General features: G+C 38.5%; 1 protein-coding gene across 7 annotated transcripts in view; it reads left to right on the top strand.

Annotated features, from left to right (window-relative positions):
• LOC124134605 (calcium homeostasis endoplasmic reticulum protein-like) overlaps window positions 1-17,177 on the top strand; it is a 59,647-nt gene that overhangs the window by 13,359 nt on the left and 29,111 nt on the right. For all 7 annotated transcript variants that reach the window (XM_046499531.2, XM_046499530.2, XM_046499528.2 and 4 more), the window contains exon 2: window positions 12,178-12,348. In XM_046499531.2, the coding sequence (XP_046355487.2) occupies window positions 12,178-12,348 (171 nt within the window). The remainder of the gene's footprint in view (window positions 1-12,177; window positions 12,349-17,177) is intronic.

Here is a 17,177-nt window from a genome sequence, read left to right as displayed (position 1 = left end):
ATAGTGCACATCAGTGACGTGAATGATTATATTTTGGTTGTGGTTTGACGTCAGTATTGAGGGTCGTGCCACAATAATCTCGTCAGCACATGGAGCTGCAGGTGACGCTCGGATGGAGTGGCTAAGGATAGCACCTCAAGATCGTCTCACTACCCAGAGGCAATGGGATCAGTGTTCAAGGCTATCTTCTTGACATCACAAGGGATGTAGGACTTTGGAAGTCCACATTTTGAGTAATTGTATCAAGGGAGAGTAGGTCACAGATTCAATTGCGGGGTTGGAAATTAATATTTATTTTCACTTGTCTGCAAAAATTATCTGCTTTAAAGTTGACATCTACTCAGTGGTAAATGCAGCAGTCCACAAGGAAATGTCACTCGTCTTTCCTGATTTTTACTTGTCTTGGACTAGCAGACTAGGGCTGGGACGGGTAACTCGGGTACTCGGGTCGGGTGGGTACTGAGTAAGACCCGGGTACCCACAGGACTACCCGGACCCGTTGTAAGTCAAGTGATTATATTGTTTAATGGCAAAACATATTTTGAACTCTATGGTTACACTATAAGTGACAAATATCTGTCTGATTATACACAAATTCCTTCTGACTTCATATGTTTGCATAATTATATAACTTCAGTCAACTTAAGTGTATGCATGACCAGATCGGAGTATACATGTATCTAAATATATTTTGACAGGAGTACGGTCAAACGTTTCCCAATCAGACATTTTGTACACCTCTCTTGTGACCTTCAGCGGGTACCCGGGTAGGGTCGGTTAATAGGGGGGTGGGTACCCAGGTAGTACATTTGGACTGGTCCCAGCCCTATAGCAGACTTATGTCAATATGATAATTCCTGGTGATGAATAGTTTAATTAACTTGTTTACTGTTTGCTTGATTGGGTTTACTAAGAGTTGCAGGGATCCAGCCTGCTAGCCCATCTGTTTGTCTAATGTTAATGGTATCCTTAGGGCTTGTAGAACTTCCAGCTGTTTAAGGGTGTGTCATTCTATCATATTATTCAGTTGCATCCCTGGACTTTGGTCCCTTGAACGTAATTCGTGGAGCTGATATGTTACCACAGTTTAAAACTCTGATGTCATACTTGGAATAAAAATTTCTTATTTAGTTTTACATGTCTTTTAAATAGAAAGAGGTGAAACATTTTGATTTGGTATTCTGAAATGGAAATGAACATCGAATCCAAATATTAACAACTGTGAATAACTGACCAAAATAAGTAAACAGGTAAAGCCATTAAAACCTGCTGGTGTAATCCTGCCTCCAGTGCTTACTGCTGATGAGGGTTCGGATGATGGGAATTACTGTCGAGGTGACCGTAGCACCAGGAGTCTGACTGCCATTACTCCCATAGTGTATCCTAAGTTACATTAGGCACAGCAAGCTTACTTTAGTTGGAGTAGGAGAAGCATGTCAAATACATTATACACCCTACAGTGAAGGTTTCAAGTCTACAAGGGGCGGTTGGGGAGCCTAGTGGTTAAAGTGTTCGCCCGTCACGCCGAAGACCCGGGTTCGATTCCTGACATGGGTACAATGTGTGAAGCCGATTTCTGGTGTCCCCCACCGTGATATTGCTGGAATGTTGCTAAAACAGTAAAAGTAGCATAAAACCATACTCACTCATTCAAGTCTACAATGCAAGCATGACTTGTACCAGTGTTAGGAAGGGTGATTGTTAATTATAAGAAACATGAATTAAATTTTTATGAGAGCCTGAACTCCAAATAAGATGAAACTGAATAAATTATTGATAATAAATTATTTATTATTAATACTTAATAAATTATTATCATACAAAAAAAATATAGAATCAACTTATTTAACATGCATACATATGTTACTGTGTTGACAGGACAGGAGACTGTCTATTGTAGGCAGATTTCTAACCAGAACATGCCACCTCCGTGGTCTTCTGGTAGAGCGTCCGCCCGGAGAGTGACAGACCCTTATGTTATTCTTCTCTACTGTATAAAACCGCCTCCATGGTCTGGTGATAGAGCATTCGATCCCCGGCCGCGTCATACCAAAAGACGTTTAAAGATGGTACTTGTTGTTACCCTGTCTGGCGCTCGGCATTAAGGGGCTAAAACAAGGACTGGTCGGCTCTGAGTCAGTATAATGTGTCTGAGTGTGGTATTCATGTTAAACTGCGGGATGGTATCTCAGTGGACTAGCACTGCAAATCAGCATCAGTCCAGACTTGTACAAGCAGCCACATACACATAAGTGCAATAATCTTGGAAGTGACGTTAAACCCTATTTCCCCTCACCTCACCTTATGTTAGAGCTTAAAGTTAAATCCCTTGATTCAAATACAATGTACTTACCTCATGCAACACAGGGACCCATTCATTTCAAACATTGTCTGTTATTATAGCACTTACTTCAGCATATTTATTCCTTCAAATGCACTATGATATTATTGCTAAACATTCTTGAAAGAAATATTTAATTTCTATAATATTACTGTCAAGAATGTAGCTTAAGATTGTAGGCATGTAGGGTCATTAAGCGTTTGGTAATGAATATCTCTTTGATCAATGTTTGTCTTGAGTTCGTTACTGTGATGAGTCTGAATGTGGACTAATGTTTGCGTCACCAGGTGTTTTAAAACAGCTGGGTATTTCAGCCCCATATTGGGCTGCGTATTAAGTATTCAATGGAAAGAATAAAGTTTTCATGCTGCAACCCGCGTGAGCTGATGTTAGTCATGCCTGTTGAATCATTCCAGATAGGCTCATTGATATGCAGCCATTCAAACACACACCTGCCCTTGTCATTGATGGATGATCTAAAAATAGCAGCCTGGAAAAACCCACAACCAATTGCCAGCTGATTTGAAACTTCCTCATGTATCAGTGAACAAGGGTCTGTGACGTAGAATAATCCATTGAGTTGGAGTTAATTGTAGATGTGACTCCATTGTATTATTAGTAATGTATGCTTTGGAGAAGTGTGGCCTGATATGATGTGATGTGTCACTTGAAATAGGATCGGATGATGACCTAATTTCTGCCGATCATCATATTAAATAGTTTTTGTTAATTCATCAGTATGATGGCTTGTGCATCCTCCACATGTTCTAATGATTTTGATTTTTTTCTTTTTTGAATCACAAGATTTTGATTTTGCTTTGCCATATTTTCAATTATTTATTTGTTTCGAGTTTTATACTTCTTTGAAGATTAAGCATGAAACAAATGAAAAATTGAAAATATGGCATATCAAAAGCAAAATTTTACTCTTTCTGTCTGACAGGTAATTTTCACAGGATTGAAACATCATGAATGTACAGGCCTGTGGTCAAATTACTGCACAACCAAGAAAAGTACTGGAAGATCATTATCTAGATTTAGAAGCCACATGATTTGCTGATAAGAAAGTTAACCTAGCACGACATATAGTCGTGTCTTCCAAACTTCATGCAGCGATTTATCATATCAGAGTAACAGATCTGATTTTAATGAGATTGAGAAGATCAGCGCTGAATTCAGCTTTCCTTATCTTTAAATAGGTTCTCACCATTTGAGGGGTGTGGTTGGAAATTTTTTTCAAGGCAGGATTGTTTTTTTCAGTCACTGTTTCTAAACATAAAAAAAAGATTCTCTGAAAGAAGAAGCATAGCTTGTCATGGTGTCTAGCATGTCCAAGGAACTATCAAAAACTATTAAAATCAGATCTGATTTCTTACAATATCACACAAAGATCTGAAGACATCCGATTACAGGTCAGTCAGAATGACCTTACATCCGACCAATCAAAGTGTCCCTTACAAGATTGCGAAAGTGAAAGTTTGAATGTGTTTTCTAATCACCCAACCTCGAAAAGGTTAACATGGGACATTCCTACCACCAATTATGGGTTGTGTGACTAATTCTCTCACTTCTATTGGATAAAACATTTAAAACAAAAGAGACTATCCTTTTCTCATGGGAAGTACTGCTGTACAGTCTTCTCTGTTTATTAGACATTCCATAACTTTCCTTCGTTCAGTTTTCAAATTTTGAATCGAGGTAACAAATTTTGAATCCATGGAATTCATGGAATTGTACTTTTAGTTTGAAAATCCCCAGCCCTCCTCATCAAGTGATCAGCCAAAGTGTACCACTGACAGATGTCACAATATGGAGTGAGTGAGTGAGGTGGGTTTAACGCAACTTTTGACAGTATTCCAGTTATATTGCGGCGTGTCAGCTTAATGTGGAAGGAAAGCTCGATGTGATGCAGGTCTCAGACGTTTACCACTTCGGTGAAACCCACGAGCACAGGTATGGTGCTGACAAACCTAGAAACATAATCTGGGCGAACTGGGATTCGAACCCACAATCATAGGTTTCTGGCTTGCCCAAGGGACGCAACTCTGCACAGCGAATCGCATCACCTTAGATGACTGGGCCACCCGTGCCCCCCACAATATGGAAGTACAATACTTTTCCCCTATAGCTCTCAGATGGAACTTTTAAAATCTTTAAAATGCTCTTCCAATCTGCTGCACTCACTTCTAGAATTTTTGCCTTGTCCTGAGGAATGTGTCTCTTTTAATCCTAGAGGAGATGTCTCATCTGATCCTAGAGGTGGCATCTTCACGAGACAAGGGAGTTAACTGGCTATAAATGTGGTGTCTCGTCAGATCCTACAGGTGGTGCTTATGGTAGAGTCAAATCATGTGTGAACAAATGTCCCATCATGCTGTAGACAAGAAAATGAAACAAGGTGGAGAGAGCAGGGCTCAATTTAAGGAACTTGATTTAACCTGCACCAGCTGCATGTTGACATGAAAATGTAGGTGCACCAGACAAAACAAGGTTGCACCCTGGTCCCATAAATTTATCAAAGTTTAAACACAGATGGATCAACTAGTCTAAGTAAGTAAAATCTCCGATCTGCACATGGTGCATTTAGATATAAATATTTGGTTGCGTTTTTCAATAATAGGTTGCACTGTTGCATGTTTTATAAGCTAAATCGAGCCCTCGAGAGTAAGCAACCAGGTCAGCAAAAGTCGGTCAATCTGCTATGAAAAGAATAATAATGTCAATCTTTGGTTGACACATTTGTGCTGTGAAAACTGAGGACAGAAAAGACAGCTGGCTGATAACAGAGGTCAATGGTGACAGTGGTGACTGCCAGAAATATTCCTGTATCAATCTGTGACAAGAACAGGATGCTCAAACTTTGCATCATTTATCAATTCTTCTTTCCATATGATTTATACCCTACTAAAGTTAGTATTTGCAATAGACAATCTGCATGACATCAGCTGTGACCTGGGCAGTCTTCTTGTATCACATCAGAGCTCCAGATAAGATGCATATCTGCGTAAAATACGCATCAGAAATGCAGAAATACGCAGTAAAATAAAATCCAAGCGTATCAAATACGCAACAAACATTACAGATACGCTACAAAAATAAAACTTTTGCGTATCATAAAAATATTATGAAGTAACCCTGCGTATTCGATTAGCAAATCAGCAACTTATTTTGAAATTATAAACGGGCATTCCGTCAACCTTGCCAAACCCCATGATGACAGTTACATCACGATCATTTGCCATCACACTTTCTTATGGAAGTATCGTGGTATTTTGGAGTCCTATAAAGCTCTCTAACCCACACGACACCAGTTTGCAGGGACTCTATGATTAGTGTTTTTAAATATTTAACTTAAGTACCCACATGTGTAAAAACTAGTGGGTAACAGAAATTTGAAAACCCAGATAAAATTACTGATACCCAATGATTTTAAAATGCATGGGTAAAATACCCGCAACACCAAAAGCTTATCTGGAGCTCTGCACATAGGTCACTTGACTTTCAAATGGAGTCAAACTTGAGATCCTGGAGATTATCTGTAAACTTGTCCACTCCAGAATAAGAGGATGTAGCAAATAGAAGTATGATAACCTTAGGGTTACAGCAATAGAAGTACAATTACCACAATACTACCACAGTGTAGATACAATTACCACAACACTACCACAGTAGAGATAAAATTACCACAACACTACCACAGTGGAGATACAATTACCACAACACTACCACAGTAGAGGTACAATTACCACAACACTACCACAGTAGAGGTACAATTACCACAACACTACCACAGTAGAGATACAATTACCACAACACTACAACAGTGGAGATACAATTACCACAACACTACCACAGTAGAGGTATAATTACCACAACACTACCACAGTGGAGATACAATTACCACAACACTACCACAGTGGAGATACAATTACCACAACACTACCACAGTAGAGGTATAATTACCACAACACTACCACAGTAGAGGTACAATTACAACAACACTACCACAGTAGAGATACAATTACCACAACACTACCACAGTAGAGGTACAATTACAACAACACTACCACAGTGGAGATACAATTACCACAACACTACCACAGTAGAGGTACAATTACAACAACACTACCACAGTAGAGATACAATTACCACAACACTACCACAGTAGAGGTACAATTACAACAACACTACCACAGTGGAGATAACGAAATCGACATTTGGTCCATAAACTGACATGCTGATTTCGGTTGATTGCAGGATTTGCGAAGCATGTGTACCGTCACCTGGGCATAGACAGATATTTTCCAAATCATTCCATGTTTTTAATCAAGGTGCTCATGTGATTTGATGCACTTTGAGAAATAAGATCCATTTTATCACACTATAGATTTTAATTATCGATGACTGGGCGCCGCCATTTGTTTTAAGCGAATGCAAGTAATATGAGAGATGGGATCTGATTGGTCAATAGGAGGAACATAGAAGGGACATAACAGGTAATAGCCACTGTTGGTGCTACGGTCGAGTCCAGAAATTCCATCCTAGTTCGGCAAGGGTGGAAACTGGACTTTTACAGTCCGTTAACTCCCTTACCTTGGGAAGATGGTGAATGATGACAAATACAGAGGTGTAGGGTTTATGCCATGAAACATGCATAACAAGAAGGGGTAGAAATTGTTGTTGTTGCTGATGGGGATTACTCAAGATAACTAAATCGGCCCTGGCTAGACGACTGAAAGTTTTAGTGTTGGTTCCCTTTAACGCAGGGATTTTTTCTAGGATTCCAAACATTTGAAAAAACCCAATTTCGTTCAAAATTGGGAATTTTTAAAAGCCTGCCTGACCCTCCAAGATTATCTACGTTGCTGATGGATGGTCAATTTTGAAAAGTTGAACGCCTGATGGTTGGGAGTTAAAGTTACTAAGTTGACAATCTGTTGTTATATCTGAGAACAAACATTAAACAGTACATTACTTATGTTTACACTTTGATAACTTTTGTTCGTTAGTCCAGCAAATGCTGGACCGGCAGCATTTTATCTGGTGTGGTAATTTTCCAATGTTGCCAGTCCCACTGACTGACTGACTGAACTTTTGGGGCTGAAGCTGATGTAGAAAGGTTATTTTTCTAGATTGTGTATCAATATTTGTCCACTCAATATCAAATAGCACAAGTGTTGGAGTAGCATATACTTTTATTGATATATTTGTACCCTAATTTATTTGTACTACTTGAATATTTGGCCAGTAGGTCATTCTTTGTTAATTCTGGGTTACTTGACGTTACTTAATGATGTGCACATAATACAGGCCATCTGTTGAAAGATGGTAGGTAGTCGTGCTACACGCGAACACTGGAGCCACACTGGAGCCACGTTACTCTCCGTGTGATTCAGACTTATTGATATCCATACCTGGGGATGTGGCAGACACACGTTGACAAGTATGTGATTGATCTAATCATGTTCATAAAGAGTGACCCGAATTTGTAATGTGGGTTATGGTGTCAACGTTGGGTTGATATTGCAGCAAAAGCAATAAATATGTTGTATGAAAACTTTATTTTGATGTGTAATAAATTGATCTGGTAAGCATTGTAAATAGTACCTTTGACTTCATGATGCTCTGTCCTCAGCAACCAAAGTATCGTTTATCTGTTTGAACAAGTTCAAATGGAATTGGAGTTTTTATTGAAGTAAGATATGTTTAATGTGCCTTGCAAGGACACTATCAGTTTCATGATCTAGTGCATTATTAGTTCATGATCTAGGACATTGTCTTTCATGACCTAGGACTTCATCAGCTCATGATCTAGTGCATTATCACTTCATGATCTAGGACTTCATCAGTTCATGGTCTAGGAGATAATCAGTTCAGGATCTAGTGCATTATTAGTTAATGGTCTGGGACATTATCAGTTCATTATTTAGTACATTATCAGTTCATGCTCTTGTGCATTATCACCTCATGATGTAGGACTTCATCAGTTTGTGATAGGGACATTATCAATAATTTATCAGTTCATGATCTAGGACATTGTCAGTTCATGGTATTGGAGTAGGACATTGTCAGTTCATGATCTAGGACAGTATCAGTTCATGATCTAGGACGTTGTCAGTTCATGATCTAGGACGTTGTCAGTTCATGATCTAATACATTATCAGTTCATGGTCTGGGACATTGTCAGTTCACGGTCTGGGACATTATTTCATGATCTAGGACATGATGAGTTCATGATCTAGGACTTTGTCAGTTCACGGTCTGGGATATTATTATTTCATGATCTAGTGCATGATCAGTTCATGGCCCGGGACATTGTCATTTCATGATCTGGACTGTCTCTAGGCCTGAGGATCAATCATCGGCCGTGTCATACCAGAAAACGTAAAAAAGACGGTACCTTGCCCTATGTGTTAAAATGTGTCTGTCTGAAGATTGTTTCTTCTTGTGACAATTATTTGGCTGCCATTGTCACGGGCAGTAAGCTATTTACATATTTAATTGGGCTGTGTATTGACCAGGAATTTGTATTGCAATATATTGCCATACTTTAACCTGTATTGTGAAACGTATTGCAATATAATGCCAATTTACATTTTCATGAATTAATCAGGAGTTATACCCTGTATAAATGTCAGATACCATCAGTCAGTTATACTCTTGGTATAGAGAGCTCTGCAAACAGGGTATCACTGTGAGGAGCTTGAGAGTCGTGATGTGTACACGCTAATTGATTAAAAGATTGTCAGAGGCAAGTTGTCTCAGACAGATACTATTTTCCATCTCCATATCAATTAGGAACACATAAATATACTTATTTATATTTGCCCCAATATATTGCTACATTTACAAACGTATTGCAATACATATTGCTAAAGATTTGCACCACAATATACCATTGTATCGGTAATACCGCACACAGAGCTCCAGATAAGCTGCGTATCTGCGTAAAATACGCATCAGAAATGCAGAAATACTCAGTAAAATCAAATCCAAGCGTATCAAATACGCAACAAACATTACAGATAAGCTACAAAAATAAAACTTGTGCGTATCATCAAAATATTATGAAGTAACCCTGCGTATTCGATTAGCAAATCAGTAACTTATTTTGAAATTATAAACGGGCATTCCATCAACCTTGCCAAACTCCACAATGACAGTTACATCATGATCATTTGCCATCACACTTTCTTGTGGAAGTATCGTGGTATTTTTGAGTCCTATGAAGCTCTCGAACCCACACGACACCAGTTTGCAGGGACTAGATGAATAGTGTTTTTAAATATTTAACTTGAATACCCACATGTGTAAAAACTACTGGGTAAAAGAAATTTGAATCCCCAGATAGAATTACTGATACCCAATGATTTTAAAATGCATGGGTAAAATACTCACAACACCAAAAGCTTATCTGGAGCTCTGCCGCACACCCTTAATATTAAGCAGCGGTAGAAACTAACAGTTTTAGTCCACTAGTCCTTATAATGATAACATATAGCAAAACCCTTAAAATGGAAAATTTCTACTAGTCCTTATGATACCTTAACCATTGGGCAGTTTGGCAAGGACTATAGGACTAGTGCCAATTTCTAACGCTGTTAAAGGATAGATGCGTAAGTAAGTGTGGAAGGTGCTGAGGCTGCATGCTCCAGGGATGGGGAGGTAGCACGTGGAGCGGAGTGTGATGCAGCATCGCATGATGGCGGTTGGAGGGGACTCAGCCAGTCGTAATTACCGATTGGCGCCATGAGTAGTCTTTTTAGATCTTATGCTTTATAGATTGTGTGCTTGCTAATCAGGCTAATAAGCTTTGGTAGACTGAAAGTATATATTGAGTTTGTGTTGCTGAATATATTTCATATTTTTTAACTGATTATGTTGGATAGTTTTGGGGGTAAAATATTAATGACATTACTGCTAAAGTTCTGAATATTTTCACAGCATCATGTATATATTATTATAAACTTCTCTAAGAGCATGCTTTGTTTTCTTTATAAATGTTTGCAGATCACAGATGCTTTATTCTCATGGTATAAATGTATGTGATCAATTAATATTTTAAAAGTTAAGTTAAATTTTGTTGGAGTTTCTAATCAATTAAAGATTAATATTTCTTAGGTACACCTGATGCTCATGGTACAGCAAATATATGTAATACTGCCTTTTTCTTTAAAAAAAAATACAAACTTGTATGTCTTTTTGCTTTAGTTGGTGGAATCTGTAAACTGAAAAACAAAAATATGTCTCCTTATTTTACATTCAATGTTTGTGGCTTAGTGTGGCTACATGTCATGTTAGAGTGGGGTAGTTGAGTGGTTAATGCATTCTCTCAACATGCCAAAGGCCCAGGTTCAATTCCCTGCATGAGCACAGTGTGCGAAGCCCATCCCCATGTGTCCATCGATGTGATATTGCGGGAATATTTAGTGATGTGACACATGCATGACAACATGTATATTAAGCATGAAAAGTCATGAAATAGATTTACTTATCACCACCTCTGTGGTCTAGTGGCAGAGCGTGAGTGGAAGGTTGGGGGTTCGTTCCCCGGCCGCATCATACCAAAAGATGTTCAGAGATCAGGCATTAAGGGGCTAAAACAAGGACTGGTCAGCTCAGAGTTGTATCTCAGTGGGCTAGCACTATATAATTGACATTACTCCAGACTAGTACAAGCAGTCACACACACCCACATACACCCATGCATGCACATCGCTATGTAAATGCAATAATGTTAAACCCTGTTTTTCCTCACCATATATCCAAAAGTTCAGTGATAATAATAATATTCACCTGTCCGCAACAGGGTCAAACTTCCGAGATAGCCTAGGCTTAACACCAAGGTGAAAAATGATCTTCACATGAAAGCAGGCCTTGATGTAATGTCAGAAGAAATGTGAGATGAGACAGGGACATGCCCGCTTCTCTTATATATAGTCCAATTAGCTTCCAGAACTTTTCACACAGTGCCAGACTAGTCTAATGTCACTAGAAAATTACAGAAGATTCCACATGTTTCTATAATGCTTGACATCCGTCCATGCTATTCCGGAAGTTTACAGATAATTCGAGCATCTAGGTACATTAAATAGTACCACATTTCTAAGTTAATTCTAACAACTAATGATTGTCCAAATACAATGCAATGGGCTTCTCCTGAAACTCAACAGAAACAATGTAATACAGTACAATCATTGTTTAACACTGCCATGAAACACTTAGCATGCTTTTTGTTATTATATATGCTTCACATAAGACTATTAGCATGGTCATTGATAAAGTCTGATACTAGCGTGATAGATGAGCGTGTTTTAGAGACTAAGCTGGATTCATCAGCTTTACTCCATGCATGTAATGCATGCTGAGTTGTTATGCATGCATAACACCATTGGTGACTCTTTTTTACAAAGACGGATCTATATGAGACTTATCAGAGACATATTAGGGCATGGGTGCCTGGTTGTCTGAAAGGCTGCAACTTGATGTGCAGAGTTGCATCCCTTTGGTGTGTCAGAAACCTATGCCCATGGGCATGAATCCCAGGTTACCCTGATTATATCCTTTGGTTTGTCAGCACCATACCCATTACTGGAAATTAGGGCTGTGTGTTATGTGTATTGCCTTTGATTTTATAACCAAGTTAATAAAAATTTGTATGTGCGCTGGTGCAAATATCACATCACACGCACCAGTGTATTGTTTATGTCAGCCGGACGGCATTGTTGTCATCATTCGACTATTATTGTGACGTAATGTCAGAAACAAACAAACGAGCAAACACAGAAAAGTCATCACATTTCACCTTTGTAATATGTTCAATTTTCCTCTTCCAGATTTAGATTTGAAAAACATCATTGACAAGCTGGCCAACTTCGTCGCCCGAAATGGTCCCGAGTTTGAACACATGACAAAGCAGAAGCAAAAAGGCAATCCTCGATTTTCCTTCCTCTTTGGTGGAGAGTTCTTCAACTACTATCAGTGCAAGGTGACCACGGAACAAGCCAGTAAGCAGATACTGTCATATATAAGTTTGATGGGTAGCCAGCTCGTGGGGGATTCCTTGTCACTCTCAAAACCCAGCAAGTTGGTTCTGCAATGCATGCAGGCTTTATTCTTGGCTGTGATAGTGAAGTAGTGAAGGCATGTTGCTAAGGCAAAACCTTTTGGGGAAGGAGTGGGTTGAGGTGTGTAGGGGGAGGAGGCCTGTTTTGGTGGTGAAACAATTGGTTGGTAGATGAAAATAAATGTATAAAAAGATCTATGTAATCTTCTGAAAAATGTTTTGGATATAGGAGATGAAAAAAGAATTAACTGATCTTGGCCTGGTTTGAGTCTTTATAAATATGACAACTCTAAAATCTGACAGCAGCATTTCATTGTCATTTTTGTTATCAAAGTGGCTGTGGTGGGGTAGTCTAGTGGTTAAAGCCGGGTTCGATTCCCCATAGGTACAATGTGTGAAGCCCATTTGTGGTGTCCCCCGCCGTGGTATTGCTAAAAGCAGCGTAAAACCATACTCACTTACTCACTGTTTGGTTGTACAAATATTTGCTTCCCCCTCCTTCAAAAAACTACGGCCTTGGTACACTAAACATTTGGGTGCAGTTCACAGCTTTCAATCCTGTTTGTGACATGACTCCTCTCAAGTTAAGCTTAATCCTTTAGATATTTCCACCACAATTATTCTTGTCCCTTGATCAAGAAAAAGTGCATGAAGGATTAACAGAATAAATAAAGGGAGGCAACTCCAGTAAGTTAGTTTTGTTCCTAGTCATATGTATGCATAGTTTGTTTCTTGCTCAGCAATATCTCAGCTGTTTGACATTGGTCTTTAAATATTCATTGATATTGATGCTCATGATGTCAATCACTGGATTGTCTGGTCCAGACTTGATTATTTACAGACCGCTGTCATATAGCTGAGTGCTGCGTTAAACAACAAACAAACAAACAAACAAACAAACAAACAAACAAACAAACAAACAAAAGCTTGTCATAAAGTTCTTATAGGCCTGTTAGACAATCCTATACAAGTGTTTTTACTATCTGATGTTTGAGATGCAAAGCCAAATCCCTTTTGCAAACACTTTGTATGTGTTACTGATAAAAGTTGGCTAGATGTTTTTGGCTTGTACATATACGCTCTCCCGATCCCGAACATACTGAAGTGTCGACATTCCAGGCCATGACTGTCTGGGATGAAGCTGCAGACCTTACACCTGTGAATGTCTTCACACAAGGAAGAGCGCACTATCAATACAGGCTTTGTTAAACATCCACTTTCTCGCCTTGAAAATTGTGTTGTAAACAGCCTAAAAAATACTTGTCAATAAAGTTTTGGCGATCAAGCTGTGCCTAGGGAGGGCCGCAATTTACGTGAATTGTTTGAAATATATGGATTATTGAGATGTATTTGATTTGAGGAAATGTTTTTGCTATTGTCATTTTCGATGGGCAACACCTCTTGGCATTGAACATCCTCCCATATTTGCACAGACGCAGGAACAACGATTTAACTCGTGGCACGATCGTGTCGTATTACATATACGCCTTTGGCAGGAAATCGTGTATTTCATTTGATTTGAAGGTGCGCTTGTTATCGACACATGTGCTATTTATTGATAGTTTTGGATATGTTTGTTATCAGATTTGAGCCCAGATTGCACTGGAGTTCAAACCTCCACTCCCTTTTCACCCTTTTGTGTTTGGAGTTCATGTCTATTGTGCATGCTGTCTCTTACTGTGCATATTCAGTATTGGGAAATATTTATATAGTTAATGAGATGTTCTGTATATTGATTATTGTACAATGCAGTTATAGTAGAGGAGAAGATGGTTTAATGTGCATATTGTTTATTGTGTAATTCAGTTATAGTAGATGAGAAGATTGTTTATGTGCATATTGATTATTGTATAATTCAGTTATCAGGTTATAGTAGATGAGAAGATGGTTTAATGTGCACATTCATTGTTGTATGATTCAGTTATAGTAGATGAGAAGATGGTTTAATGTGCACATAGATTATTGTATAATTCAGTTATCAGGTTATAGTAGATGAGAAGATGGTTTAATGTGCCTATTGATTATTGTATAATTCAGTTATAGTAGACATGGTAGATGAGAATATCGTTTAATGTGCTTATTGCTTATTGTATAATTCAGTTATAGTAGATGAGAAGATGGTTTAATGTGCATATTGATTATTGTATAATTCAGTTAAGTAGATGAGAAGATGGTTTAATGTGCTTATTGATTATTGTAAATTTCAGTTGTCAGGTTATAGTAGATGAGAAGATGGTTTAATGTGCACATTTATTGTTGTATAAATATACTGTTCTTATAGAAGAGGAACTATTATAATAATCCCATGATAAAAGATGAGATGATTTTGTGCATATTATGTAATACTGATAAAATAGATAGGGGGATTGTTATGACATATATATCACATGCGCGTGGCAATGCAATAGTATGTCAGTACATCATGTTTGTAAGAAGCAGCATGTGTTATCTGGGTTTGTAACACACAACCTCAGTACCTCGTGTTTGTAAGAGACAACCCCAGTACCTTGTGTTTGTTACAGGCAACCCCTGTACCTCGTGTTTGTAAGAGGCAACTCCACTACCTCGTGTTTGTAACACACAACTCCAGTACCTCGGGTTTGTAACAAACAACTGCAGTACCTTGTGTTTGATACAGGCAACCCCTGTACCTCGTACAACCCAAGTAACTCGTGTTTGTGACAACAGGCACCATCAGTATGTTACATCAAAGTATGCTAACTAACCAATTGAAGGGATGGCATGTGTGTTATGATTTATGTGGGGTAACAGGCAAATTGTGAAAATAAATCTCACATTGCTTTAAACAAATATTAAATGTAGTTAGCAATCTAAGTGTAAAAGTATATATAATAAAACTAATTTCACATTATTGGTCCCAGTATCAATAAATTAAAGTAACTTTTTAAAAATATATTTAAATATTATCACAAGTAATAACCTTAATTTGGAAAAAATAAATTGTGAATTGTGAACGTTTGCTGCAGACCTGGGGCTGAATGGTGCCCTTACCTGGCAACGCCTAGATTAATTCCTTGCAATATCATGCTTGTGCCTTGTCACACAGCAGGACAACACAACTGCTAATTGTGGCACAACCTTTCTGTTCACAATAGTACATCCTGCGATTTGCCTGTCATGTGTTGTAAGTCTTTATTTGTTTAAGGCTGTTACAACAACACACACTGCAGAATGCTTGAATCCATCAAGGAAATGTTTGTGTCAACAAAAGTAAATACCTGCGAGATGTGGCGGAAGTGAGGCCGGCGAGCTGAACACACCACAGTGTTGTCACTTTCATAAAGTAATTCTCCAGGGCAGCTTCCCGGTCCTGGCAAGTTTAGTTGTCGCCGTCTACACCTACTCCACCTAAACACTGACGTTTCTTGGACTATACGGAAATACAATCGTATTTTTTCAATGATTGATCAAAGGACTGAAAAAGATAACAAAAGTACTTTATAAAAAAAACTTGGTTGTTTTAATTTATCATTAGACATTCATGTTTCTCTAGACAAAACTTTGCAAAAGAATAAGTAAATGTATGGTTAGTATTAAGATATGGAGAATACTCAGATTTGGTAGTTGACAAATATGTTGTTTATCTCTTCAAGTGGGGTGGTTAGTATTGATGGATTATTATCATCACCAGATGATAAAGCAACATATTTGACAACCGGCATTAAATCTTCTATTTATTATAGAATTCAAGCTGATTTTGCGATTAGGTATTTCCTGCAAGCAAACCGAGGACCAGTACATTCCTAATGTGTTGGCATGGTACTTTGATGCATAGACAAATGTTACAAACTGTCAGTTGTTAGGGAATACTTGTTACAGTAATACTAGGAATACATTCATTGTGTCACCAATACAGAAGGAACAAAACAGATATCATCATTGGGAAGACAATGTTTAGGAACACACAACAGGCCGGACAACTGCCTCTTATCAAGTGTCAAGTGTCATTCAGGGGCGGTCGGGTAGCCTAATGGTTAGAGCGTTCGCTCGTCACGCCAAAGACCTGGGTTCGATTCCCGACGTGGGTACAATGTGTGAAGCCAAATTCTGGTGTTCCCCGCCGTGATATTGCTGGAATATTACTAAAAGCGGCGTAAAACCATACTCACTCACTCACTCAAGTGTCATTATCCCACATCAAGTAGTGAGTGAGTGAGTCAATTATGAGTTGTAGCAGAATCATTCTGGGTACATGGGGTTTTATGCATACTTCGTTAGTTTTGAAACCTAATAAGGGCCTCATAAAACACCATGTTGTACCCCTTGCAATCATGCTTCAACGAATTTATCTTACCGACTTGTTTTAATGTGACATTGTAAAAGAATTTACACAAATTCAAAATTGACAGAAAACAGCTCGATGGATATGAGGTTAACTTGTACAATGTCACATGACTTCCATTGACTCGGAAAAAGCGTGCAGCTTTTTGCTTTGAAGCAGGGTATAAGGGATTTATTCTGCCTCTGAGAAATCCACATGCAGCCGGTATTGCTTGTGGCGGGGTATGGGGGAATAAATCTCTTATACCCCGTCATTTAATTACTATGTTAAGGGGCTAGAGTTGCATGTACAAATTATTAATAAACATCAGAAAATGGACCGTGTAATGATAGATGGAATATCAGAAGCTCTGCCCAAGTAATGTCTACTAGGCCTGTACACACCACGACCTGTTAGACCAGGCACATGGTCCTGTAGGGTCTGGTGTAAAATATTGGACCTAATGTGAAATAGATAATGTCAATGAA

The sequence above is a fragment of the Haliotis rufescens genome, unplaced genomic scaffold, assembly GCF_023055435.1.
Source record: "Haliotis rufescens isolate VD_foot unplaced genomic scaffold, xgHalRufe1.0.p SCAF_2, whole genome shotgun sequence".
Classification (NCBI taxonomy): Eukaryota; Metazoa; Mollusca; class Gastropoda; order Lepetellida; family Haliotidae; genus Haliotis; species Haliotis rufescens.
The sequence above is the reverse complement of the archived record's forward strand: the minus strand, read 5'-3'. Positions and strand labels throughout refer to the sequence as shown.